Genomic DNA, 24,741 nt, shown 5'->3' on the forward strand with positions numbered 1-24,741 from the left:
GGTTTTCTCTTAACCCAGCTGTGATTCAGGAACAGCAAGCTCCTCCCTTCCGTGTGTGGATTTCTGATTTTGGGTTTCTGATTTTTGATGTTTAGGGAATTTTTGGGAGTAGAGGAAGGTGACATTGCCTAATGCCTTACAAGGGAGGTGGCTTTCCATCAGATCCTTGGAGCTGTTCCCAAGGTGAAGACAGTGACAGCAATGCCCCATGGGCACAGGGGAAGGTGACACAACCCCACCAGTGCAGGTGACACAGGTGGGACATTGCCCAAATCCCCTTTGCTGGTTTATGATATCCTTTTAGCCTTCTATTCCTCAGTTTTGGGGAACCCAGGGCTTTTGTGGGTGCTGCACTGGGCACAGAGAGGGGTCTGGGTGTCATTCAATCAATCAGCCCTTGGCAAAGCATTGTCCTCTCTGTTCCCAGTGTTCTTGCAGCCCCCCACCAAAGCCTGTCATTATCCTTTCTGATAGAATTCAGATCAATCAAACAGAAAAATAGAGCAGAGGTCAAGGAAGGCTGTTCCTTCCCCAGGGAACAAGGGTCTGCTTTCATCAGAAGTACCAAGAGCCAGTTTAATTGTTCTAAATCTGAGAAATTATGAACGTGCCTGATAATTGTGTGTCCTCCTGCACTGGAGAGGGAGGAGAGCTTTGGATGGGAGCTCCCACCATGGCTGGAGCAGTGAAGCTAAACCAGCTTTTAATCCCCCCAAAAAAACCTGGTTTTCAGGGGTTGATGGTGCCCCTCATACTGGACTGGGAGAAAACTCTGCCCAGATGGTGCTGTGTGGGTACACATGGATGAGGAGGGATGCAGGAGGATGAGGAGGGAGGGATGCAGGGGGATGAGGAAGGATGCAGGGGGATGAGGAAGGATGCAGGGGGATGAGGAGGGAGGGATGCAGGAGGATAAGGAAGGATGCAGGGGGATGAGGAAGGATGCAGGGGGATGAGGAAGGATGCGGGGGCATGAGGAAGGATGCAGGAGGATGAGGAGGGATGCAGGAGGATGAGGAGGGATGCAGGGGGACATGGAGGGAGGCAGGGGGACATGGAGGGAGGCAGAGGGATGGGAAGGTGGCTGGAGCAGGAGACCCAGCAGGATTAGGCACTGCATCCAGCCCCAGGAGCAAAGCTGCTGCTCACCATGGAGGAGGACCCTGCTTCTCTTGTGACATTCTGATGGCTAATGAAAATATATTTACTATCTGTATTAATTAAAGCAAAGTACAGCAGCTCGTCATGAGGCTCTGTGGGAGAAGCTGTACATGGGTTATCATCATCCAGCTCAGCATCGTGCAGCGATGGAATTAGTTCTGCCAGGCCATCTTTAAAACACAAATCACTGATGGCTGATACAGCTGACAATTAATTATGTAAAAATTATACATCACTTGGAATGAGGTGAGGGCTGAGCAGCACCAGCAGCAGCCCAGGGATGGGCCCAGGGGGGGCTGGGTGGTCTCAGGGTCTGGGACACAGAGCAGGGGAGGTGAAGCCTGTGCCAGCCCCAAATTGCTGCTCTGCCTCCTAGAACAACTCTGGTTCTAGTGAGAAGCATTTTTAAAAGTTAAAAATTAAATTCCAGCCATATCTTGTCTGAAAAGGGGTTTGTTTCTGAGGAAGTGAGCCAGTGCAGGGGCACATCTGAGGGCTGCACACGGGGATGTGCTGGGGGTTGCAGTTCCCATATGGAGTTGCTGGCAGGATGTGCCAGTGGAGATGCTCTGCTGCCACCCCCCAAACTGGCCTGACATAAACGGGATCCAGCAATGAAATGCAGGATATTGCTTTTTTTAGAAAAATGCAGGATACTGCTTTTTTCCCCCCTCCTCTATTCGAAGGGAAAACCAAGGAATGGAGGGGGTGACAACCTGCACCAAGGCCAGGCTGAACAACCTGGTGTCCCTTCCCATGGCACAGGGAGGAACTGGATGGGTTTAAGGTCCATCCAACCCAGACCATTTTGGGTTCTGTGGTTCTCAGATCACATCTGGCACCACTCCAGGCTGTGGAAGAACATTTGGGAGCCCAGTGTGCCCCATCTCTCAGCTATCCCGGGCAGTTCTGAGCTGTGCCAGGGCCCGTGGGGCTGGCAGCAGGAATGGGGGTGGGAAAAGGGAGCGCCGGGCTGTGCCCATGATCGATGGAGCCCAATAACTGTAATAACCACAGCCATCAGTAACCCTCCCTGTTCCTGCCTTCCCAATTGCCAGCAGCAGGGCCCTTCCCAAGCTGTCAGGAATCATTAGGCACCAGAGCTCCATCATTTCAGAGCAGGCAGCAGGGTCTTTTCAAGGGCACCAGGCAGCACCAGGCAGCCCAGGTTCCTGCATGGTTCCTACATGGCTTCAGTGAGGGGAGAAAATGCAAAGAAAATAATTGCCTGGAAAAAAGATTCCCCCCTGCAAACTGGGACACGCTGATCCCCATGCCTGTCCTGACACATTGACCAAGCTGGCAGAGCTGAGACCCCTCTTGGTCCCCGGGAGGGAGAAATGGGCCCTGCACACGGGCTGGGAGGTGCAGGGGATTGAGGCACAGCCTGGAGCATGGGGAATACTCAGACTGCTACATTCCCTCATCCTGAGCAGCTCCAGCTCTGCTTCCTCTGCCCTGTGTGATCCCAGTGGCTGCATGGTGGGAACAGCCCAGAGGAGTCCATGGGGAGAGCAGAAGACTCCGTGTGTGCCCTGTGCCAGATGTCACCTGTGCCACCCTCATTGCTCTGAGGCACCTCTCCACCTTGGGAAGGTGGCCAGGACCTGATGGCCTTCAAATCCTGCCTCGAGATGCCCCAGGACAGCTTTTGGGGCACTAAAAAAAAATAATAATCTTTTGGGGTATCCCTGGATGAACCCACAGAGGAGAGCAGCCATGGGCTGCAGTGTTGAAGCCACGTCCTGCCCTGGTGCCATGGGGGACAAGTGACACCCCCCGAGGTGCTGCCAGTCCCTGCTCCTCTCTCAGCAGTCTGGACTGGAGCCACGCTGTGATTCCTGTTACATCCTGTGAAAGAAACAGAAAGAGCTGCCAAACAGATTTAGCAGAGGCAGCTCAGCTCTCCCCCAGTTGCTGCAGGGGCTGTGCTGGGAGCTCAGGCAGGAGCTGAATCCCTGAATCCTGAGGCTGCCCCAGCCAGGGAGAGCTGGGCTGTGATGCTGCTCTGTTCACCTGCACCTCGGATGTCATGAATGTCACGTTGTCACCTTGTATTTCCAGTGCTGGAGTGGAAATCAAATCAAACCCAGCTATGAACACACTGCAGACAGGTGGGACAACAGAGGAGGTTGGGAATATTCACATATTCCATGGATGTGACAGCCTGGGAGTGAGCCCATCAATGATTTACGGACACAGAACAGTCAGCGATTGTAAACTTTTCTTCTCCAGATGTTCCAGGGCTGTGCATCCAGTGTTTCCCAGTGTTTCCAGGAGCAGTGAGTTTGGCTGAACCCACTCCTGCGTCCCTCCTGCGTCCCCTCCATCACCCAAGAGGCAGTGCCAGGGCACAGCACCCCTGCCAAGCCCTTGGCTCGTGCACTGGCACCGAGAGGCGCTGGCATGGCAGGGGACACAGCTGAGTAGAGTCAGCCAGGCAGGACCCACAGGAGTCCCCAGGAGCTCCCAGGATCTCCCTTGGCATCCCAGCAGGAGTGGAGCAGGAGCTACTCTCACAGGGCTGACCTGCTGCCAAAGAGTTAATACCAGTACTTGCTTCTCCAGATCTGCTCCGCTGCATCTTAACAGTGATGGGAGATTAATTATTTTAGCTGCAGAGAGCTGACTAGAACGGGGTTTTGTAGCTAAATATACTCTCTCTTTAGGAACCCATTTAATTTTATGCCCTGATGTAGACGGCTGGGCTAGATGATTGGTAAAGAAAGGAGGAGCTTCGCTTCTCCCTCTTCAATTTTTAGCCTGAAAAGCTGCCAAAACCCTCGATTTTCTCTCCCCAGGTAGGCCCTGAGGAGTGAACATTCCAGCTGGGGAGCCCAGGAGATGCACAGGAGGGATCTTCTTCCCCTCCTTCATCCCTCTGGCTGCCCCATCCCTGGAAGTGCCCAAGGCCGGGTTGGACAGGGCTTGGAGCAACCTGGGATAGTGGAAGGTGTTGCTGCCCATAGAATGGGGTGGGAGTGGATGATATTTAAAGTTCTTTCCTAGTGAACTTCCAAAAAAAATTGTATATTTCTCCCTTGAGCCTGTTAATTCCTTTCAGCCAGGTCTGTCTCCCTGGGACAAGGCACAAATGTGCCTTTCTTACACTTGGTATCATGAACTCCTGTGATAAACTCGAATTATCACCTGCATCAAACTTCCTCTCTCTCTAATGGTTTTGCTCCCCTGCTCCCTGGTCCCTACCAGTCGGGAATATCAGGAAAATTCCTGTCCCCATGAGCTGGGGATGCAGAGGGATCCAGCCAGCATGGGACAGATTGTATCACTTCCATGCTGCAAATGTCCTGATTCCTCCATAATTGGATGAGCCTCTTAAATTCCTCTTCCTCCTTAGCTGCTGCTGCTGCTCCTCCCACATTCCTCTGGGAAGGAGCTGGGCAATTCCCAGCCTGAGCTGGGCTCATCCCTGAGGATTTGGGCCGTGCTGGGGGTGATGCTGCAGTGAAGGGTGCCAGGGCTGGCGACACACAGACTGTGGAGCCAGGACACCATGGGCAGGTTCCCAAAGCCACAGGTGCCTGTGTGGAGCTGGCGTGGCCAGAACGGACACCCGGGAATCAAAGTCTCATTGATTCCAACTCCATGAAGCAGCAGTTGGGAGGAAAATCCATTTTCCTCCTAGCTTGGAGAAGTGTGTAATTTCCCGGCATCTGTCAGGGCTGCTTGGATCGTTAGAGCAGCTACAGCTCCTCCCTAGCACCAGGAGAGGGGGGAGAGGTTTGTGAGTTTAATTCCTGTATTCCTTGTGGTGTCCTTGATCCTGAGCCCAGCGAGCCAGGCACAGGCAGCGTGGATTCTCCAGTCAGGCACAAACAGGATTAATTTGCCACTAAAGCAGGTTTCCAGGAGTGTTTTGCTGTTGGAATATTGCCCCCACTTGCAGCAGCCCCCATGTGGAGCCCAAACCCCCTGCTCCCACCTGGACCAGGAGCCCCCTCACCCATGGCCAGTTCGGGGGGATTTCCCTCTGTCTCATCCCAGGGCTGGGACCAAATGTGGGTGTGGGTGTCCCTTGGACCAGGTCCCAGCCCTGTGTCCCCTGCCAGCACAGCAGGTCCCTGAGCCCCTCGGCTCAGGCAGCTGGAGCCAGTGAAACACCTCCCTTCCATCCCTGCAAGTGCCCAAGGCCAGGCTGGATGGGGCTTGGAGTGACTCAGTTTAGTGGAAGGCGTCCCTGCCTGTGGCACAGGCAGCGGATGAGACGATGTTTAAGGTCCCTTCCAGCTCAAACAATTCCAGGATTCGGTGGTTCCATGATTCCCGCTGGGTGTGGGAGCTGGATGGGCAGAGGGAGCAGAGCCTGGTCCTTCCCGGCCACGGCTCCTCGGGCTGGGCACCACTGCCAGCATCCTCACCCAGTAATGAGGGGTTTCCATGGCAACCTTATTTGAGCATCTCGAGTGACACAGATGTAAATTTTAAAATGAAATATTCAGACCACAGTCCTATGAGCATAAATAAACCCCTGCACATGGGCAATTTAACAGCATTTTAAAGCAGATCCGAAACTCCCCAGAGCCAGCGGAGTCTCTGTGGCAGTGGGAAATTCACGGGAATGGAAATAAAAGCATCCTGACCACTTTCTGCCCCAGGAATCCCAGCACCCAGCTGCATCCTAGCCTGAGTCCAGAGCAGCATCAAATCTACAAGGTGTTGGTCACACCTGCCCTGCAGAGGATGTGGCACAGAGGGACAGCCCAGGAGGGACAGCCCTGGAATGGGAGGAAAACAGCTCCAAACTTTTTTTGGCCTGTGCTGCACCATCTTCCTGAGCAAAAGCTGGGCATCTTCGTTCTTCTGGATTACGTCCCATTCATTTCTCCATGGACCACCCCAGGTTTTCCCACTGGAGTCTGGAAGCTCGCAGCGTTTCCAGAGTCACCCGCGTTGGGCAGGAACTCGGGGACAGCGCTGCTCCTTCATCCTTGTGCCAGAGAGGACAACAGCTTCTTGTTCTCTCCAGCAGCGATGGGAACGTTCGGCTGCAATCCATCCACAGCCCTCCCGTCCCCGTCTCACCTTTGCCAGGAGCGCGGCTCCCAAACTCGCGGTGCCGCGGGCAGCCCCTGCTCCGGCTGCGCTTCCCGGAGCTCCCACGGGGATGACTCACCCAGATCGGATTGCTACGCTTTTATTTGCTTAGAAAGGGGGGAGCTGACAGGATGCTCTTGAGGAAAACTTTTTTCTTTTTTTTTTTTTTTTCTTTCCTGTTGGAAAAAAACTTAATCTGCTGAAACTGTAACTGCAGGAAAACCTGGAATTCACATCTCCTGCTTGGAGGCAGGCAGCCTTCAAGGCTGCATCCGCCTGCGGGGACATTCGGGAAATGAAAGATTGTTTCAATTAAGGTTTTTCTGCTCTTCAAGATTCAAGGCCGAAAGCTTTTATAATCCGAGCACAAACTGATCACAGTTAAGTGTTTTGATGGATACAGACTGCTTTTTCTCAAACACCTCTTCCCACCCAAACCCTCTGTTTTCCTTCCCGAGGATGAAATGTGTGTTGCGTGCGCTGGAGGTCGGCGTGGGAAGAGGTGGGAGATCAGGAGGTGCCCAGGGTGCCCCTTCCCATCCATCCCTGCTTTACCAATGATCTGGATCAGCCCTGGGCGAACTCATCCCCAGCAGGAATGCTCCTGTTCCTCCACAGAGGTGCACGGCAGCTCCTGCCAACCATCCTGCAGTGACCATGTGTGAATGGGGAACTCCTGCGTGCAGAGGGTGCTGGGCAGTGCAGGATAAATCTCAGCTCTCCACAAGACCTTGGATATGATGCCAGCAGCAGGATTAGCCCAGCCCAGCACCCATGAATGTGCCTGAGCCCGTCACACAGGCAGAGCTGAACGCCACCATTAATAGTGCCTGGATCAGCTTTATTCATTTCTGCTACAATCAGATCCTAAACCCTTCCAGGCAGCGATTCCTGAGCTGGAGCAATCCAGTTGCCCTCCCTGGAGCCAGTGCTCAGGGCGATACCATCGGCATTAGTAATGGGAACTGTGTGATACGGCTACTCCTGCTTTGGCTTTTTCAGGAGCACAGCAGCGAAACGAGGCCTTTGTGATTATTCCAGCACCCTTTTATCAGGCAATTGCAGCTCTCTGATTCCTCTAAGCCCCTCTGGCTGAGGTATCTTGGCAATCAGGCTCTCCTGGCGCCGCTGCACCTCTGGAGCAGCGTGCTGGCCACGGCTGCCCACGAAACTCTGGCTGGGGGTCCTGGGGACATGGGGATAAAGCTTTGAGGATGGGGATGATGATTTTGGCGCCTCCAAAATCATCATTTTGGTGCCGCCGCTGCTCAGGTGGGCGGATGCTCGGCGCCCTGCAAACACTCAGTACCGTGTCCGGGTGAGAGGAGATGCTCTGGGAGTCCCTGTCCTGCCTCCTCTCCTGTCCTGCTGTCTCTCCAGAGCCAGGTGCCGCCACCCCAGCCCTGGGCCGGGGCTGTGCCCGCTGGCAGCTCCCACACACAGCCCAGGCTCGGCACTGGCGCTTCCTCCTTGGCTAAGTATAAACCGTGGGGGCTGAGGCTGGTTGGAGCCATCCTCCCCGGAGCCCAGCTTCCTGCACTGTGTTTGCACACAGCCGGTATCCAGGCACAGCCCAGAATAGACCTGGAGACGAGCTGTCCTTCTGTCTTAAGGTCACTTTATGCTCCAAACTGTCCCAGCCCTGCCGGGCCCACCCTGCAGGAGCAGCTGCTGTGCCCACGCTGCCGCGCAGAGCACAGAGTCCCCGGTGCCACACTCGGGAGTAGCGAGGGCTGCAGGGCCACCACTGAGGTTTCCATGGATTTGGAGAGGGTTCTCCAGGGCTGAACCACCTGTGGAGAGCTCCTGATCGAGATACAAGATAAAACCCTTGTGCATCTCACTAGTGGTTATTTCCTCCAGAGCTGCTGCAGCAGATAAGGTCAAGGTCAAATGTGACCATTTCTCTTCCAGCAGTTCTGGATTGATCACCTGTAAAGAGCAGGATGGGTTTTGGCAGCTGGGGAGGGTCCTGTGTGGTCTCTATCCTATCCATCACTGCTATCCATCCATATTATAGGATGGATATGGATATGGATATGTTCACTATCCTATCCATATCATCCTATCCTTATCATCCTATCCATGATCACCCCATGGGCCTTGCAAGTGGCAGAACTTAGAATTTAGATCTTAGAATTTAGGTCGGAATTTGGATCAGTGTGGAAAGGATCTTACCAAAACCCACCCTGGCCCTGCAAACATGGAAAGTCACTGTAATAATTCCTTAAGGATGAGCATTCTGCTTCCCAAATGGGCTCCAGGAATGAGCGGGGCTTGTGGGACAGCACCAAGAAGGGAAGGATTAGGGTCTGGCAGCCCAGGGAAGTGCTGCAGCACAGCCTGGGTTTGGGAGTGGTGATCAATCAGGAGCTGAGATGGACAATCAATTCTCTTTCTGATAAGGCAGAATAAGCCCTTATTGATCCCGGATGCCAGGGCCCTGTGCCTCCCCCTCCCCTGCTCCAGCCTGGCTGAGTTCTGCCCTCTCCACTTCCCTGGAATGAGCATTTGCCCTTTACAAACTACAGCATGTTTGGTGTCTCATTAAGGAGTCGCTTTACAGAGTGTTTTATTTCATGCTTTGTTAAGGACAGAATCTAGTAAATGCATCCTGGCAAAGGATCTAATAAGGAATTAGTCAGCTTTCCAAAAGGATAAAATATGATTTAAAGGCACAATCCATTAAATATTAGGATTCACGTGACAAATAGCCTGGGGATCCTGGGCTGGTGTTTTTGGGAATGCGTTGGCTTTAAAGACTCGGGATCCTTGACTGTCCTTCTGTGATCTGGTGTCCCAGCATGTCCCAGCATGTCCCACCGTGTCCTACTGGCCAGTAGGTAGTCACCTCCCAGGGCTGTGCTTTCTCCCCTCTGTCTGAAAGCCTCATCTTCTCCCATCACGGACAAAACCTTTTGCTGCAGAGCCCTAAAACTTTCACCTGGGCCATGGGAGAGCAACCACTGACTGCTCCTCCTGGAGTTGGGATGGGAGAGGAAGCGAAGAGCCCACGAGAGCCCTACAAAACTTCTCAGGGAAGGAGAGGTGCCTTGGGGACATTTGACCTCATCAGCCCACGGCAGGATGCCCATGGAGGCCGAGATCAACCCAGGGTGGGATGGAGAGGGAAGCAGACACCAAGAAACAAGCAGAGGGTGTGGAAGCTCCTGGTCTGCCCCGCCCCAGAAGTGTGGGGATACTGTGGCACCCAACCTTCCTGGGGGGAGATTATTCAGAGCTGATACAAGCTGATGATTGCAGATGATGTGTGTGAAATGTCTCCTAATGTGCTCAGCGAATCAGTGATGGATTTGCTGAACCACTTGCTAATTAAGGAATAAATGTTTTAACTTGTGGCAAACAGCGGGATCGTCCAGGAACCCCTCGGGGGATGGGACAGGTTTGCTGATGGCTGCAGCAGGGTGGTGACAGCAGGGTGCAGTGGCTTGGGGCAGGCACAACCCTGTCCCCAGTTATCCCAGGGGATAGCAAGGGACCAGCCCAGGCACCAGCAGAGTGTCCAAGGACTCTCCGGGACCGAGGAGCAGTGTAGGGACTGCCAGAGTTTTGGCAGCTCCATCCTTCAGGCTAATTCACCACATTTGTCTTTCCCGGTTGTGTTCCTTATCTTTAGTTCTTGCCAGAAACTGCTTCTATTTTCCAGAAGATGGAGCAAAGTCAATTTTCAGGGCTGCTCAGCCCCTCTGCACAGGCTGCTTGTGCCCTCCCTCGGGCCCCCTGGGCAATGCCACCCAGCAGTGTCCCTGTGTTTCAGGATTCGCATACGAAAGCTCCCTTTTTTCCACCCCTTTTCATTCCAATCCTACCTTAAGTAGCAGAAATTGAAACAGAAAACATCAAGTTAAACGAAGCCCAAGAGTTGTGCTTTTGTTTAAAGCACCTGTGCTACTGAGGTGAGCCAGGATTTATCTGGGGTCTGCTTGGGAAGGAAACCCTGGCTTGCTGCTCCAACCCCCATCCCACGGAGAGCTGCTGCTGTGGTGGCCACAGGTCGTGGCTGCTACGACGGGAATGTCACAGCAGCTCGAGCTGCTTTAGGGATCACTCAGTGCCTTCGTGTGCAGCCACGAAGGAGAGCACCAGCCTGGGCAGCCCCAGGCCAGCAGTGGGGCTGGGGGATTGCAGACCCCCTGTGCCCACAGAGCGACAGGGAACCTGCGTTTCAGGGGCTTCAAACCTTCCCAGGGGATATGAGGGGGCTGGAATTACGGTCTTTAAGTACCGTGCATTAAGTGCTTTCCCTGGCAACTGCTGTTTCCATGGAAAGCATTGACTCTTGGGCTCTCTTTGCTACATCTCAGAGCTCACGGCAAATTCCAGCCCATGGATCACAGCCCGGTCAGCCCACGGTGGGTGGATAAATGTGTACTTATGCAATGACCCCAGCAGAGTGATGCTGGGTAGCTTTGGTCCCTCACTCCTTCCTGCCCATCCCTGTTCCAAACAAGTGGGTTGGGTTTGCCCAACACCGCGGTGCCTGAGGGGGCTCTGCCAAGGCGGGTGTGCTGTGCTGTGGGGGCCGGTTGTTCCTTCTTTGGGAAGTGGTGGGTGTTCTTGCAGCCACAGCTTCCCAGGGGGCTGATTTCACGCCGGCAGCGCAGCTCTAATTTCGTGCCCAGCTTTGCCCAAGTCCCACTTTTCCAATTTTTTTTTGCAGACAGCGGATCAGGGGCGGTGCTGGTGCCGTCCAGCCCGGACCCTCGGGCTGCTGATGAGAAGATGGGCGGTGGAGCTGCGGAGCTGGGGCGCGGCACGGGTTTGTCTGGTGGAGCTGAGAGTTTTGGGAATGCCATGGGTTCAGACCCTGGAGCTGGAGAGCCCAGGCAGGGCACTGCCCTCAACCTCCTGCCAGCCCCAGAGGACGGTGCCACGCCGGCGGAGATGACCACACCGCTCCTGCCAGTGGCCACTGCTGCTCCCAGACCTGATGCCAAACAAACTTCCCATGTTAAGAAAAAGCCACCGACTGTAAAGCAAGTAAATACGGGAAGGAAGCACCCAAGGCTGAAGCCCACCCTGGCAGGGTCCCCCGGGACTGCCTCCCCAGCCACCCCACGGAGCTCCAGGCTCCCCACGGCCATCCCGGGCCTGGGGGTGCCAGCACAGGACAAAGAGCAGAGTCCCCCAGAGCTGCCCTGGGAGGACCAGGCCACCACCAGCCGCCCCACGCTGCAGATCTCCCCTTCCACTCTGCCCCCAGCCCTGCCCCGGCCCTTCCCTGACAGCACAGGGGATGCTGGAGAGGCTCCGACCGTGGCTCCTGCTGGCACTGCTGTTATCCCAACAAAGAGCTCGGAGAGGGATGTGCACGGCTCTGCATCAGAGGAGAGCCAGGAAACCACCACGTCCACCATCATCACCACCACTGTCACAACCACAGAGCCCACTCCAGGTGAGCAGAGCTGAGCACGGGCACGGGGCTATGGCACTGGTGGGGAGCATGCCTGTGTTTAGGCAACCCTCCCCCAAAATCAGGGCACCACCAGGGTTTGGGGGCTGCCTAAAATCTTCTGCTCTTCAGGTACTTTATGATTGGAGGGATGAAATACTTGTCCAAGAAGGAAAGGCTGGGAGAAGGCTCCAGGAAGAGCTTAGAGCTTCTTCCAGTGCGTAAAGGAGCTTCAAGAGAGCTGGAGAGAGAATTTAGACAAGGGGCTGGCATGTCAGGAGAAGGGGGAATGGCTTCCCACTGCCAGAGGACAGAGTTAACTGGGATATTGAAAAGAAATTCTTCCCTGTAAGGGTGGTGAGGTTGCCCAGAGAAGCTGCGGATGCCCCTGGATCCCTGGAAGTGTCCAAGACTGGGTTAGATGGGGCTTGGAGCACCCTGGGCTAGTGGAAGGTGTCCCTGCCATGGCAGGGATTGGACTTTAATGTCCCTTCCAACCCAAACCACTCTGGGATTCTGTAACCCTGTGGGATCACTGATGGAGCAGGGACTGGGGTGCTGGGTTTTGGTGTGTGGGAGGGAAGTGCCATCGGTGTGACCCTGCTACGTGTCCCCTCAGTGCTCTGCAGCATGAGCTTCCACGACCCCGAGGGCTACATCGACTCCACGGATTATCCCCCACTGCCCCTGCACGGGTACCTGCAGTGCACCTACAACGTCACCGTCTACACCGGCTACGGCGTCGAGCTGCAGGTGAGCCGTGCCTTGAGGGGATCCCCACAGCCAGACCCACCGGTCACTGAAGCAAGCCTTAGGCACCCCTGCCCTGGGCACCTTCACTTGATAAAATACCCCTTTCCAGGGGGAAAAAAAAAAAAAAAAAATTTTTTTTTTTCTGGGGCCTTGTAATAAATGAACTCTATGAGGGAGCTGGAACATGCTGAATGTCAGCGATGATCAAGCTTTTTAAATGTCACGCAATTAATTTAAGCGGGAGGCGCTGGCAGCAGGTTGTTAAAAAGGCACTTGATGGGAAGGGGCCACCAGCCCCCTGCCTGCTGCACCTCCCTTTTTCTGGGAGGGGTTTGGGTGGCTCTGAGGGTACAGGAAGCCCAGGAGGGCAGCCCTGATTCCTTCTCTGACTGGTGTAGGTGCCCAGAAAATGTCCAACCATTCAGAGCAGGGGGTCTCACCCAAGCTGAGGTCCACCACTGCACTGTCACTTCCCCCCAAAATAAGTATCCTTCAGCCTGGGGAGGCTGCAAGCAGGGCAGGAGCCTCTGCACATTCCAAACACTCTCCAGGTCAAGCCAGCCCAGGGTGTCCATGCTCCCTGCAATCCTTTCTTCTTGTGCTTTCTCCATATCACCATTTGCATCCAATTAAAACCCCTTCACTTTGAATTTTTTAATTAAAAGTGTGCATTAAAAGGTGCAGGGCTGCCTGCCCTGGTGGGGAGGTTGCCCTGGGAGCAGCAGTGGTGCAGGTTGAGCACTGGAGAGTCTGAGCAGCTCAGCCACTTTTCCATGGCAGTGGAAAAGTAAATGGACACAGCAACTGTCTCCTCAGATCCACAGGGTGCTAAAGAAAGTCTGCTCTGCTGTAAATTCGCCTCTGTCCATAATCCATCAGGTGACACCACTCCTGACCTCACTCCATTGCGAGCTGAGGTTTTAATGGAGCATAAAATTGGCCTCTCCACCCCCCCAAGCTTTGCATTTTGCTTTGCTGATGCTCCGGAGCGTTTCAGACAAATTAAATCACAACAGCAGGTCGGTGCTGGTGGAGCACGGCTTCATCTGCAGCTGGCAGTGTCCTGTGCTGCAGCACTGTGGGCTCGGGGCTTGGAGGTGAATTCCAAAGGGAAGGGGCTGGATAACCTGGGGTGTGGGGTCTCATGGAGGGGTTTGGATTTGATTCCCAGCTCCTGCAGCGGGGAGGTGCTGCCTCTTACCTTGGGAATCTCATTAATGGCACCTGCAGGAGCAAAGAGAAGCCCCTGGGACTGCCCTGCATGGGCAGTCACCCCTCCCTGCAGGGGCTGTGGGGCAGCCTGGCGGTGGAAGGAATGCCTGTGGCATTCCAGCCCTGCTCAAACTGCTCCTGCAGGCGCTCGGAGCCACGCAGGAAGACACAGGGACCCTCCACTTCCTTTGGATCCAGATCCTCACTCACTGCAGGGAAATCTGCCTTCGGGGAGGAGTGGACACAAAGCCTGGATGTCAGGCGTGGTCCTGGGAAAGGCTGGGAGCTGCCCTGGGCTGTGTGGGAGCTCAGGGTCCCTGCTCAGCTCGCTGCCCCTCTCTGCACCCCTCGCAGCATTCCAGGGAGAGCTGTGTCCCTGCCTGTGCTGTGGCAACCCTGGCAGCTGGGAGCAGCCAGCTCTCCGAATGCTTAGTGAAATTATATTTATTTTTAAAATTCTTGAATCTTCTTGGCACTAAATTGAATTTCCCTAAAGAGGTTTTCCAGTGGGTGAGCGAGGCTGGCAGCCTGACTCGAGGATCCCTCCTGCCTTCCCAAGGCTCTGGAGGAGCTGCTGTCAGTGCGGGCTGTGATTGAAGTCAGAGCTCGTGCTCCCAGCCCCTGGCAGGAGCTCACACATACGGTCCCTCTCGCAGGGCTGACGGTCCCTGGCGTGGGGCCACGGCAGCGTCTGAGCTCGCTGGTTACTCCAGGCTCCTCTGGGAATGCCAACCTGGTGCTGGCACAGGGAATGGCACTTGCAGTGACACCCTGCTCCCCTGGCTTTACCGAGGGGAGGCTGATGGTGGTACCGAGTGTGTGCGTGTCCCGTGATGCCCAGCACTGATCCCCAGCTTCCTCCCTTCCGCAGAGTTCTGCCTGCTCCAGCTGCTCCCCCAAATCCCCTTCCCAGTTTCCCAGAGTGATCTGGCTCCGTGCCATGTGCGTGGTGCCACCAGCACTGGAGGGAGCCAGCTGGGGAACAGGTTTGGCTTCAAGTGATTGCAGAATGAAATCTGTTAGAAACACCTTGGGAAAATCTTTGCAGGGATCCAGACCCAGCTGGAGAAGCAAAGCTCTGCTCCGGTGGGAGCTGGGGGAAATAGTTAGCATTGCATGGAGCCCACTTGGATCCCTGGACTCCAAATAATTCACTTAATTAATCCCATTTATTATCTGAACCATCGCACCGGGCACAGCGTGTGCTGGCCAAGCTGGGGAGGAACATTTTTGGGAAAATATCAGCAAAAGAAGAAATGATCCAGGGCAGGCTGGGGGGTCAGGGTTGCGGACAATGCTTTTGCCAGCACCCAGCTGGAAAAATAAGGCAAAACCAGCTCCTCTTGGACTGCAACATGGGCTGGGGTGAGCCCAGGCATGCTCTGAACCAGCCTGGGGATGTTAATCCAGCATTGCAGCGAGGAACGGGCTTTTCCAGGGATTTTCCTTCAGGAGGAAGCTCAGGATGCTGAAGGCCAAGCGTGGCTCCATGCAGTGCCCTTGGAGGAGGGCACATCCCAGCCCTGTGTGCCAGGGGGAGGTGGGCACGGCGGTGACAAGAGCCACAAATCCCTCCAGTCACAACATCGTCGGGAGCGCTCCCAATCACGGCTGGGCTGGTGCTAAATATAGAGCCCTGGGCCTCGCACACTCAGGGAAACAAACGGTCTGATGAGCATCTTTCTGCTGAAATATGAGCCCATTTATTAAGTTAAATGGACGTGAAATGTAAATGTGAGGTTACTGCTCAGCTATTTCCAAATAATAATTAAAGCCTTTTGGAGCTACTCATTAGATGCACTCGCTGTGTGGCTCCCCAAGTGCTCCCCAGTGGGGTGAGGGATCCTGGGGAGTTTTCCTGGTGCACAGGATGGGTGGTGAGCACCAAACCCTGAGGAGCAGCCTGGTTTTATTGCAGCACTGTGCTGCTGTGATGCTCTGTGTGTCTGTGTGACAGGGCTGGGATGTGACCACTGGGGCCCTCCCTCTGCCCCCACAGCTCACAGGTCTCTGCTCCCCGCAGGTGAAGAGTGTGAACCTGTCGGACGGGGAGGTGCTGTCCATCCGTGGCGTGGACGGTGATGCCCTGGTGGTTTTGGCCAACCAGACCCTTCTGGTGGAAGGCCAGGTGATCCGCAGCCCCACCAACACCATCTCTGTCTACTTCCGCACCTTCCAGGACGACGTGGTGGGGACATTCCAGCTCCACTACCAGGGTGGGTGTGTCCCCGACATGGGGACGGGGGTCTGGGGTCAGTTTGGGCACAGTGGGCTGTGCCCCCGTAGACCAACCACGCTCCTGTTTCACCACCTGCCCGTGCCCAGAGCGTTGGCTGGGGTGGATCGAGCTGTTGTGCCCAGGATAGAGGGTCCCTTGTGCCCTGATGTCCCCAACACCAGTGCTGGCTGTGCCTCTCACACCCACCTTGCTCCATTTCTGTCCCCGTGCAGCAGCTCCTCCTGCACACACTCACACTGACAGTCTATTTTTTACCTCGAAGAGCTTTAAAAAATAAATGAGTTCCAGCAAATTATTTTTAAAATAGAAACTGGGTCTGGGCAAGAGCAGTAACAGGTGGGGAAGCAGCGGCAGTGGGGGGTTGGCGGTGCTCTGCTGCTGACACGTGGGCACATCCAGCACATCCCCATGGGGTGGCTGGGAGCAGCTGAGCCCTGAGCTCCCAACGTGTGCCTGTTCCAGTGTTTATGCTGAGCTGCAACTTCCCACGGAGACCTGACTTTGGAGATGTGACGGTGATGGATCTGCACTCGGGTGGCATTGCTCACTTCCACTGTCACCTGGGCTATGAGCTGCAGGGCCCCCGCATGCTGACCTGCATCAACGCGTCCCGGCCACACTGGAGCAGCCCCGAGCCCATCTGCTCAGGTACCTGCACATCCCAGCCCTAGGGATGGAAAACTGGGCTCCACTGGGGGAAACATGAGTCCCTTTCTTTGCCCCATGAGATGAATGTGGTCCTAGAAGGGTGAGAGAACAATGCCCAGCCCAGCACAGATCATGGTGCCACAGGTGCTCAGGCAGTGACAGCAGAATCTGTCCCCTCATTAGGCAGCAAAGGGAAAGGAAATCAAGATTTTATGTGTGAGTATAAATATGCACTTGTGAGCATAAATATGCACAGGCAGAGCAAAGCAGAGCCAGGTAAGAGGTTTCAGAGGGGTTCACCCCTGGGCTGGTGGGGGCACAAATGCCACTGTCCCCGTGCCCATCACGATGGGGTTCTGCTCTGTGTTGCAGCTCCTTGTGGAGGGACAATCCACAATGCCACCATCGGCCGCGTGCTGTCCCCCAGCTACAGTGGGAACCAGTCTGGCAGCATGTACTGCGTGTGGGCCATCGGGGCCCCCCCGGGCCAGAAGCTGCACCTGCACTTCGAGAAGCTCCTGCTCACTGAGAAGGACAGGTGAGGCTCCAGGAGCCATTTCTCCACAGCCCTGGAACTGCAGAGCTTCCAAGGGGTTCCAGGGGGCTTCTTCTGCATGGGGTGAGGAGCAGGGCCTTTTGCTGGGTACTAAAGATAGAAAAGCTGAATTATCTGGGTTGGGAAAGCCCTCTGAGATTACTGAGTTCAACTACTCCCCCAGCACTGCTAAGGCCACCACTAAACCATGTGTTCACATCTACATGGCTGTTAACCCCCTCCAGGGATGGGAACTCCACCACTGCCCCTGGCAGCCTGTTTCAATGCTTGCCAGTCCTTCTGGGAAAGGATTTTCCCCTGATATCCAGTCTAAACCTTCCCTGACACAAGCCATTTCCTTTTATGCTGTCCCTTGTTCTCTGTGAGCAGCTGTCCCGTCCTCTCAGTGAGCTGTGCAGAACCACAAGGTCCCCCCTGATCCTCCTTTTCTCCAGGCTGAGCCCCTTTCCCATCTCCCTCAGCCCCTCCTGGTGCTCCAGCCCCTTCCCCAGTTCCATTCCCATCCCTGCACGTGCTCAATCCCCTCCCTATCTGTCTTGGAGAGGAATGCCCAGAATATCCCAAAATCTGGAAGCTCTCAGCTTGTCCCAGCTACTCCATCTCACCACCCTCGTGTCCGGGCGGGACTCGGGGACGCTGTCCCATGTGACATTCCTTGTTGTCCCACAGGATGGTGGTGTACAGTGGTGACACCAACCGCTCGGCCGTGCTCTACGACTCCCGGCGTGCTGACAGCGTCCCCTTCGAGGGCGTCATCAGCGAAGGCTCCTCCATCAGGATCGACTTCCTCGCCCAGGAGCCCGCGGCCACCACGGCCTTCAACATCCGCTTTGAAGGTGCTGTGTCCCCATGCTGGGACTTGAGGGCAGTGCCTGGCTCAGCCAGCACACACAGCCCCAGGGGACAGCTGGCTGTTGTCCCCAGCGCTGGTACCCCTCTGTAGCTCTTGTTGTCATTGAAGTGGATCCCACTGTAGGATCATTCCCTGTGGACCTGACCAGCCTCAGTCACATGCAGCAGTCCCGGGGGGGGGGATGGCTTGGCATCCTCAGTTTGGGAAACACAGTGCCCAGCAGTGCCCTGAGCACATCCCCAGTGCTGATCCACCATGGGAGTGGGGTTTGGTTAGGCCTTCATGGATCAGAACAGATAAATTGTTGTAACCCTAGTCGCCTGTAAAATACTCTGTGGAAGAGGCCACCCATGCAGGTGGGGATGCAGGGGTCAGGTTCTCTTGGGGACAGCAGCAGGGCTGGGGGGTCACCCAGGGAAGCTCAGCAAGAAGGGGGAAACTCGGTGTCCCTACAGCTAACAGGGATCTCTTCCAGCCTTTGAGCGGGGCCACTGCTATGAGCCCTACATCCAGAATGGGAACTTCACCACCTCAGACCCCACCTACAACCTGGGCACCACGGTGGAGTTCACCTGTGACCCCGGGCACTCCCTGGAGCAGGGTCCCGCTGTCATCGAGTGCATCAACATGCGGGATCCCTACTGGAATGACACGGAGCCACTGTGCCGAGGTCAGTCCTGCCCCTGGGCAGTGCTGGCTGTGGGGTGAGCAGCCCTGGGCACCCCTGAGCCCTGCCTTCCCCTTGCCCCCACAGCCACATGTGGAGGTGAGCTGACTGCCGTGGCTGGGGTGATCCTGTCCCCCAACTGGCCGGAGCCCTACACGGAGGGGGAGGATTGCATCTGGAGGATCCATGTGGGTGAGGAGAAGCGGCTCTTCCTGGACATCCAGGTGTGAGTAGCCCAGGAGCTCGGTGTCTGTCTCTGCCCCAGCAATGCTCACCTCATTTTGCTGCAATATCCTGCTCCCCTCTCCTCCACCATGGAATCACAGAATCCCAGAACAGTTTGGGTGGGAGGGACCTTAAAGCTGATCTCCCATGGGCAGAGGCACCTTCCACTATCCCAGGTTCCTTCCAACCTGGCCTTGGACACTTCCAGTAATGGGGCAGCCACAGCTTAGCCGGGCAACCTCTGCTAGGGCCTCGCCTCCCTTACTGGGAAGAGTCTTGCCATGTCCTGTTCTCCCCCTCAGAACTTCCGTAATCCCCTTTGATGCACTTGGCACCCTGGGCAGGACTGAGTGATGCTCCCTGATTTCAAAGCACCATTACAGGATCCATAGTAGCAGTTAATTGTTTTTCCAATGGGTTTGGAATTATCCACAGGGAGCAGTGCTACAGCAGCACGTGGCCATGGGCTACTGGGGTGACACCCAGCACTTCAGGAGCTGGGTCATATGGGGTTAGGAGAGCCTGGAGGCATCCATGACATGGAAACAACTCAATCTTTGGGCTGAATGTGAAATACAGGCACTAAGGGAGTGGAGCCACCCAGCAAGCCAAGGCTGAACATGCTGGGGTCAGAGGGGAATAGGATCCAGTGCCAGGCTGAGAGCTCTTGGCATGGTAATGCTGCTGCTGCTGCAGCGGGAGCCTCCTTTGATGCTATTTTGGGTTTCCAAGAGGAGGACGTGTTTCAAGTAGAGGCTTAAAGTCATAAAGATTTTAAAGCTCCCCATAAAATCCCAAGTCGGAGCTCCCAGCACACCTCTCCCAGCTCTGTGGGTGCTTGGACCGAGCAGAACTGGAGGCCAAATGATTTGAAGTCATCAGGCATAAATGTCACTGAGAAAATCGTGTTTGACGGAAAGCAGAGATTTACTACAAATGTCAGCTTGCCATGGGGATTAACTGGGCTCCCTCCAAGAACATTCCTAATAAAACATTTGGGGATCAGCTCAGGCATCTCCTGTGTGGCTGGGAGCATCCTGGTGCTCTCCTCTGTCCCTCTTTCCCCCGGGAAGGGCAGGAGGGCTGTCCCTGCCCTGGTCCCTCCTGTGCCCCCCAGCAGCAGGGCACTCCCCAGCCTTGGGGAGCCTTGCTGGGGCGTGGACACGGCAGGACAGCGAGCAGGGAAGGGGCGTCACTGCCCACCCTTGGGGCTGATGTGATCGTTCACCCACGCTGCCAGCCCCGGGCAGCCAGAGAACCCTCCTGACATCAGAGCTGTGTGTTCCCCTGCATCCATCCCCGACCCTTGGCCTCGGAGCGGGGTGGAGAGCAGCAAGGCTCCTCATCCTCTTCGGCTCCAGGGCAGCCGCATTCCCGGGGTGGACGGAAGCCAGCCCTGCCCGGTGTCCTCGGCTGTCCCCGCCATCCGCGGGCCGCCACTGCGCTCTGGTGGCCGCGGGGACAAGCGCGGCTCCGCCGGGACCGGCACTTCCAAGCGCAGGGTCCCGGGAACCGCCGGTACCGCCCGGCCTAGAACCCCCCGGAGGATGGTGACCCGGAGGGAGGTGACCCGGAGGGAGGTGACCCGGAGGGAGGTCACCAGGCTGCTGCTTGAACCCCCTGCTGCTGTGTCCTGCCTGGATTCCCGGCACACACTTCTCTCTAACCAAACTCTCCTCTCAGCCTGAACATCACCAACAGCGACATCCTCACCATCTACGACGGGGACGAGCTCTCTGCCCGCATCCTGGGGCAGTATGTTGGCAGCGGCGGCCCCCAGAAGCTCTACTCCTCCAGCCCTGACCTCACCATCCAGTTCCACTCGGACCCTGCTGGGCTCATCTTTGGGAAGGGGCAAGGATTCATCATGAACTACATAGGTACGGGGAGCAGAGTGCTGGTGTGACATGCAGCCAGCCCAGACTGTCCAGGTGCAGGGTGTGGGAGCAGGGAGAGTCACTGTGGCACCAGCACTGTCTTCACATCCCGCCCTGAATCTCCTGCAGAACCCCCAGCCCACTGCAGGTCTCTGGGTCAGTCACTTCTGGGGTGTCCCTGTATGTCTCCCCTCCTTCAGTCTGGCAACAAGGCGGTTTTGGTCCCTGTTAGCCCTGGTCTTGCCTAGAGGGAAAGAAATTGCTGGAAACATGGATGCAAGATCCCCGCACACGCCCTGTCAAGCATGAGCTGATGGCAGGGGTGGTCACTGAAGGCAGTCCCTGGGTGGGCTCCTGAGATGTATGTTCCCATCTCTTTGCTCCAGTGCAGATTAGGCTGCACATGGAGACATCTGCTCCATTGTCCTTCGGGGCAGCTGTGCCTGCCAGGCTGGGGCTGTGGGTGCCCACCGCAGGAACAAGGACTGGGAGGGGCATTCCATCCCCACGGCTGTCTGTTGCCCCTGGCTGCCTCTCCCCCACCCTGCTTCCCATGCCAGACTCCTTCCAGACATGTTTTCCTTGCACTGCTGACAGCCCTGGCTATGACAAACAGAGTGAGCTGCAATGCAGAGCACCTGCGAGGCTGCAGGGCTCCTCCTGCAGCACGCGGGGCTGAGGGCAGGGCACAACCCCTCACCTGAGCAAACCAGCCTGGGGTAAGCATGGAACAAATCCTCCCATGAGCAAACCAGCTGTGCTGTGACTGTGGCCCTGGCACCTCTCCTGCACCCACAGCTGGAGCAAAGCCTGGTGTTCCCAGGTTTTCCTGACCCCAGCACAGATCCCATTTTCACCAGCCCAGCCCTCTGCCTGCCCGTAGGGTCAGGGGTGGGGAGGCTTCAAAGAGCTCCTGTCCCGTGCTGCTGCCCTTTCCCCATGCTCATGGGAGGCCGCCTGCTGACCAGGTGTGCCATTTGTGGAGCATGAGGCTGGAGAGCTGTGGGGAGAGCCATGTGTCCAGCTGGGGTGACTCTGGGGAGGGCTGTGCCGTGGGTCCTGCTCAGTGGGTGACAGCCAGAATCCCTCTTGGCTGCAGAGGTGTCCCGCAACGACTCCTGCTCTGACCTGCCCGAGATCCAAAATGGATGGAAGACCACATCACACACAGAGCTGGTGAGAGGGGCCAAGATCACCTACCAGTGTGACCCAGGCTATGACATCGTGGGCAGTGACACCCTCACCTGCCAGTGGGACCTCAGCTGGAGCAGTGACCCACCCTTCTGTGAAAAGAGTAAGTGCCCCACAGGAAGGTGCTGCTGTCCCCATCCCACACTCTGTAACAGTGCTGGTCCTGCTCAGAGGGGCTCCCAGCTCCGAGGGGCTCCCTGCTCAGCCATCCTCTGTCCCCAGTTATGTACTGCACGGACCCAGGGGAGGTGGAGCACTCCACCCGCCTCATCTCAGACCCGGTGCTCTTGGTGGGCACCACCATCCAGTACACCTGCAACCCTGGCTTCGTGCTGGAGGGCAGCTCCCTGCTCACCTGCTACAGCCGTGAGACCGGGACCCCCATCTGGACCTCGCGGCTCCCACACTGCGTCTGTAAGTCTGGGGGTCTCTCCTGCTCCCCTGCAGTCCAGCTCCTATCTGTGGGTTCTGGGTAGCACTTTCCTGCAGCCAGAGCCTGCCCAGCTGTGAGGGGTGGTGCAGATCCTTGAGCTACCTAGAAGCAGAGTGGGGTGAGAGCTTGGGTACTTCCTCACTGCCCCTAGGCTCCTTCTCTCCCTCGGCAGCCCAAGCCCTGGGCTCACCTTGGATGTGTTTCATTCCCTTTCAGCTGAGGAGTCGCTGGCCTGTGATAACCCAGGACTGCCAGAAAATGGGTACCAAATTCTTTATAAACGCCTCTACCTGCCAGGAGAGTCCCTGACCTTCATGTGCTATGAAGGCTTTGAACTCATGGGGGAGGTGACCATCAAATGCATCCTGGGCCAGCCATCCCACTGGAGTGGCCCCCTGCCCATCTGCAAAGGTAACAGGGAAGGGGATGGGGGGAAAGGGCACAGCCAACACCTCTGTCCCAAACCTGGGACAGCCTGGGGACCTTGGTCTGGCTGCAGCCCTGGCTGGGAGCTGAACTCAGCTGAGAGCTGGAGCTTCTCTGGATCTGGGCTCTGCTCAACCCAGCCTGCCCAGTCCTGGCCACATGCTTACAGACACCAAGAGCCTATTAAAAACTGGGAATTCATGGCGTGGTTTGGGATCAAATGAGGCAGGAGATCCCAGGTTTGGGTTTCCCAGCAGGCAACAGCTGCCAGCACCCAGTCAAATGCAGCTACAGAGCAATAACTCTCCATCTCTCTTCCAGTGAACCAAGACAGCTTTGAACATGCTCTCGAAGGTGAGTGATGTGGGTTTCCTGGATACGCAGGATCCTGGTGGAGCCTGGGAGGGGGAGAGGCAGAGAGGGGATCACACGGTGCCTGCAAATGCCAACACAATAGATCTTGTCCTTTCAGTAGCAGAAGCTGCTGCAGAGACGTCGCTCGAGGGGGGAAATATGGCCTTGGCCATCTTCATCCCAGTGCTGATCATCTCCCTGCTGCTGGGAGGAGCGTACATCTATCTCACCAGGTGGGGCTGGCACAGAGCTGTGGTGCACGGCCAGGGCTGGCTCGGCATCGCCCTCGCCAACCACGCACCCTGGGCATGGTGCTGGGAGTGCTCCGGGGTGCTGGGAGGAGCTGGGATGTGGTTCTGGAATCAGTCCATGCAGCCCAGTGACTCGGCCTCTCCCCGCAGGTGTCGGTACTACTCCAGCCTCCGCCTGCCCCTCATGTACTCCCACCCCTACAGCCAGATCACGGTAGAAACGGAGTTTGACAACCCGATTTATGAGACAGGGGTGAGTCCTGCTGTGCCTGTCCTCACTAGGGACATTGCTGAGGGGCTTGGCTGGTTGGGCAACCACGGGCTGAGTCCAGCCAGGCTCGGCAGGAGCACTGAGCAATGGGGCAAGAGTCCATCTGTGTGGGTTGGGAGGTGCAGGGGGCTGAGGGGTCCTGTCTGTTGAGGGCATTGCTCTCCTGGGAACAAAACAACACCCAGGATCTCTCTTGCTGCCTGGGAATGGAGAGATGATCTTGAAATGCAACTGCTGCCCTCAACTGGCTTTTCCTCGCTTGCAGGAAACACGAGAATATGAGGTTTCGATATAAGGACAGCGGTAAGAGAGTCTCCAGCAGTGAACTTAATGTGCTCTCATAGAACTTCCTCAGTAACTAATCCAGAGACCACGTGGAGTTTGGTTGGACCCCCGGACCTGCTGTTGTCTTTCCTTTTGCCTCTCTATTGAAGATTTTACTGTTTTCTTCACTGTATTTATTCTATTTAAACTGCGATAGGTGTGCTGCCCAGCCCTGGGCACAGGCAGCAGCGGGAGCTGGGGCAGAGCTGGGTCCTGGTGAGGCCAGGGGGGGCACAGGGGCACTGCTGTGTCCCCCTCCATGGCAGAACGTCCCCCTCCATGGCAGAGCGTCCCTCAGCACTGCCCACACAGACGCAGGGGGATTTTTTGCGGTTCTGATGTTGTTAAAAATTAAAGATGTCTCCATTGCAAGAGCCTGCGGTTGATTGCTGGGAGCTGAGGTAGCCCAGGGTCCCCCACAGGGTCCCATCCCACAGCTCCCGGCTCCCAAAGTGGGACCCTCGCCCAGGGGGCTCGGGGGGCACTGGCACAGGGACCGTCCTCACTGCAGGGCTCAGGAGAGCAGGGACAGCCTGGCACACACGAGGTACGTGCTGCTTTCTTTTCCCACTTCGCTTTGGATGTGGAGAGACAGCGAGCCAGGGCTCTGGGGTGATGCTCTGCAGAGAAGCCACCAACCAGGGCCACGCAGCCCCTGGCCCAGCACAGCTGTGAGCCCTGGAAGCCATCCTGGAAACCGTCCTGGAGCCAGCAGAGCTCCCAGCCGATGCCTCTCTGCCCGTTGTTCCTCTCCAGCAGCACTTCCCGTCACCCTGGCAGGAACACCCCGACCCGGCATGGCCAGAGGTCGCTCTTTGTCCCCCGGCAGCAT

The 24,741-nt window shown here is 56.3% G+C and overlaps 1 protein-coding gene across 1 annotated transcript; it reads left to right on the forward strand.

Moving 5' to 3' along the window:
• The first annotated feature begins 9,030 nt into the window (after nt 1-9,030).
• Nucleotides 9,031-23,880, forward strand: SEZ6L (seizure related 6 homolog like). The gene is given in 18 exon segments (XM_062504667.1): nt 9,031-9,055; nt 10,783-10,877; nt 10,879-11,632; nt 12,249-12,382; nt 15,618-15,810; nt 16,296-16,481; nt 16,854-17,019; nt 17,707-17,873; nt 18,366-18,560; nt 18,645-18,783; nt 20,466-20,662; nt 21,759-21,953; nt 22,073-22,264; nt 22,500-22,694; nt 23,031-23,063; nt 23,182-23,296; nt 23,465-23,567; nt 23,851-23,880. Coding segments are annotated over 18 exon segments (3,114 nt in total).
• The last annotated feature ends 861 nt before the right edge of the window (nt 23,881-24,741 follow it).

This window comes from Cinclus cinclus, chromosome 17 (assembly GCF_963662255.1).
Source record: "Cinclus cinclus chromosome 17, bCinCin1.1, whole genome shotgun sequence".
In the NCBI taxonomy this organism is placed as follows: Eukaryota; Metazoa; Chordata; class Aves; order Passeriformes; family Cinclidae; genus Cinclus; species Cinclus cinclus.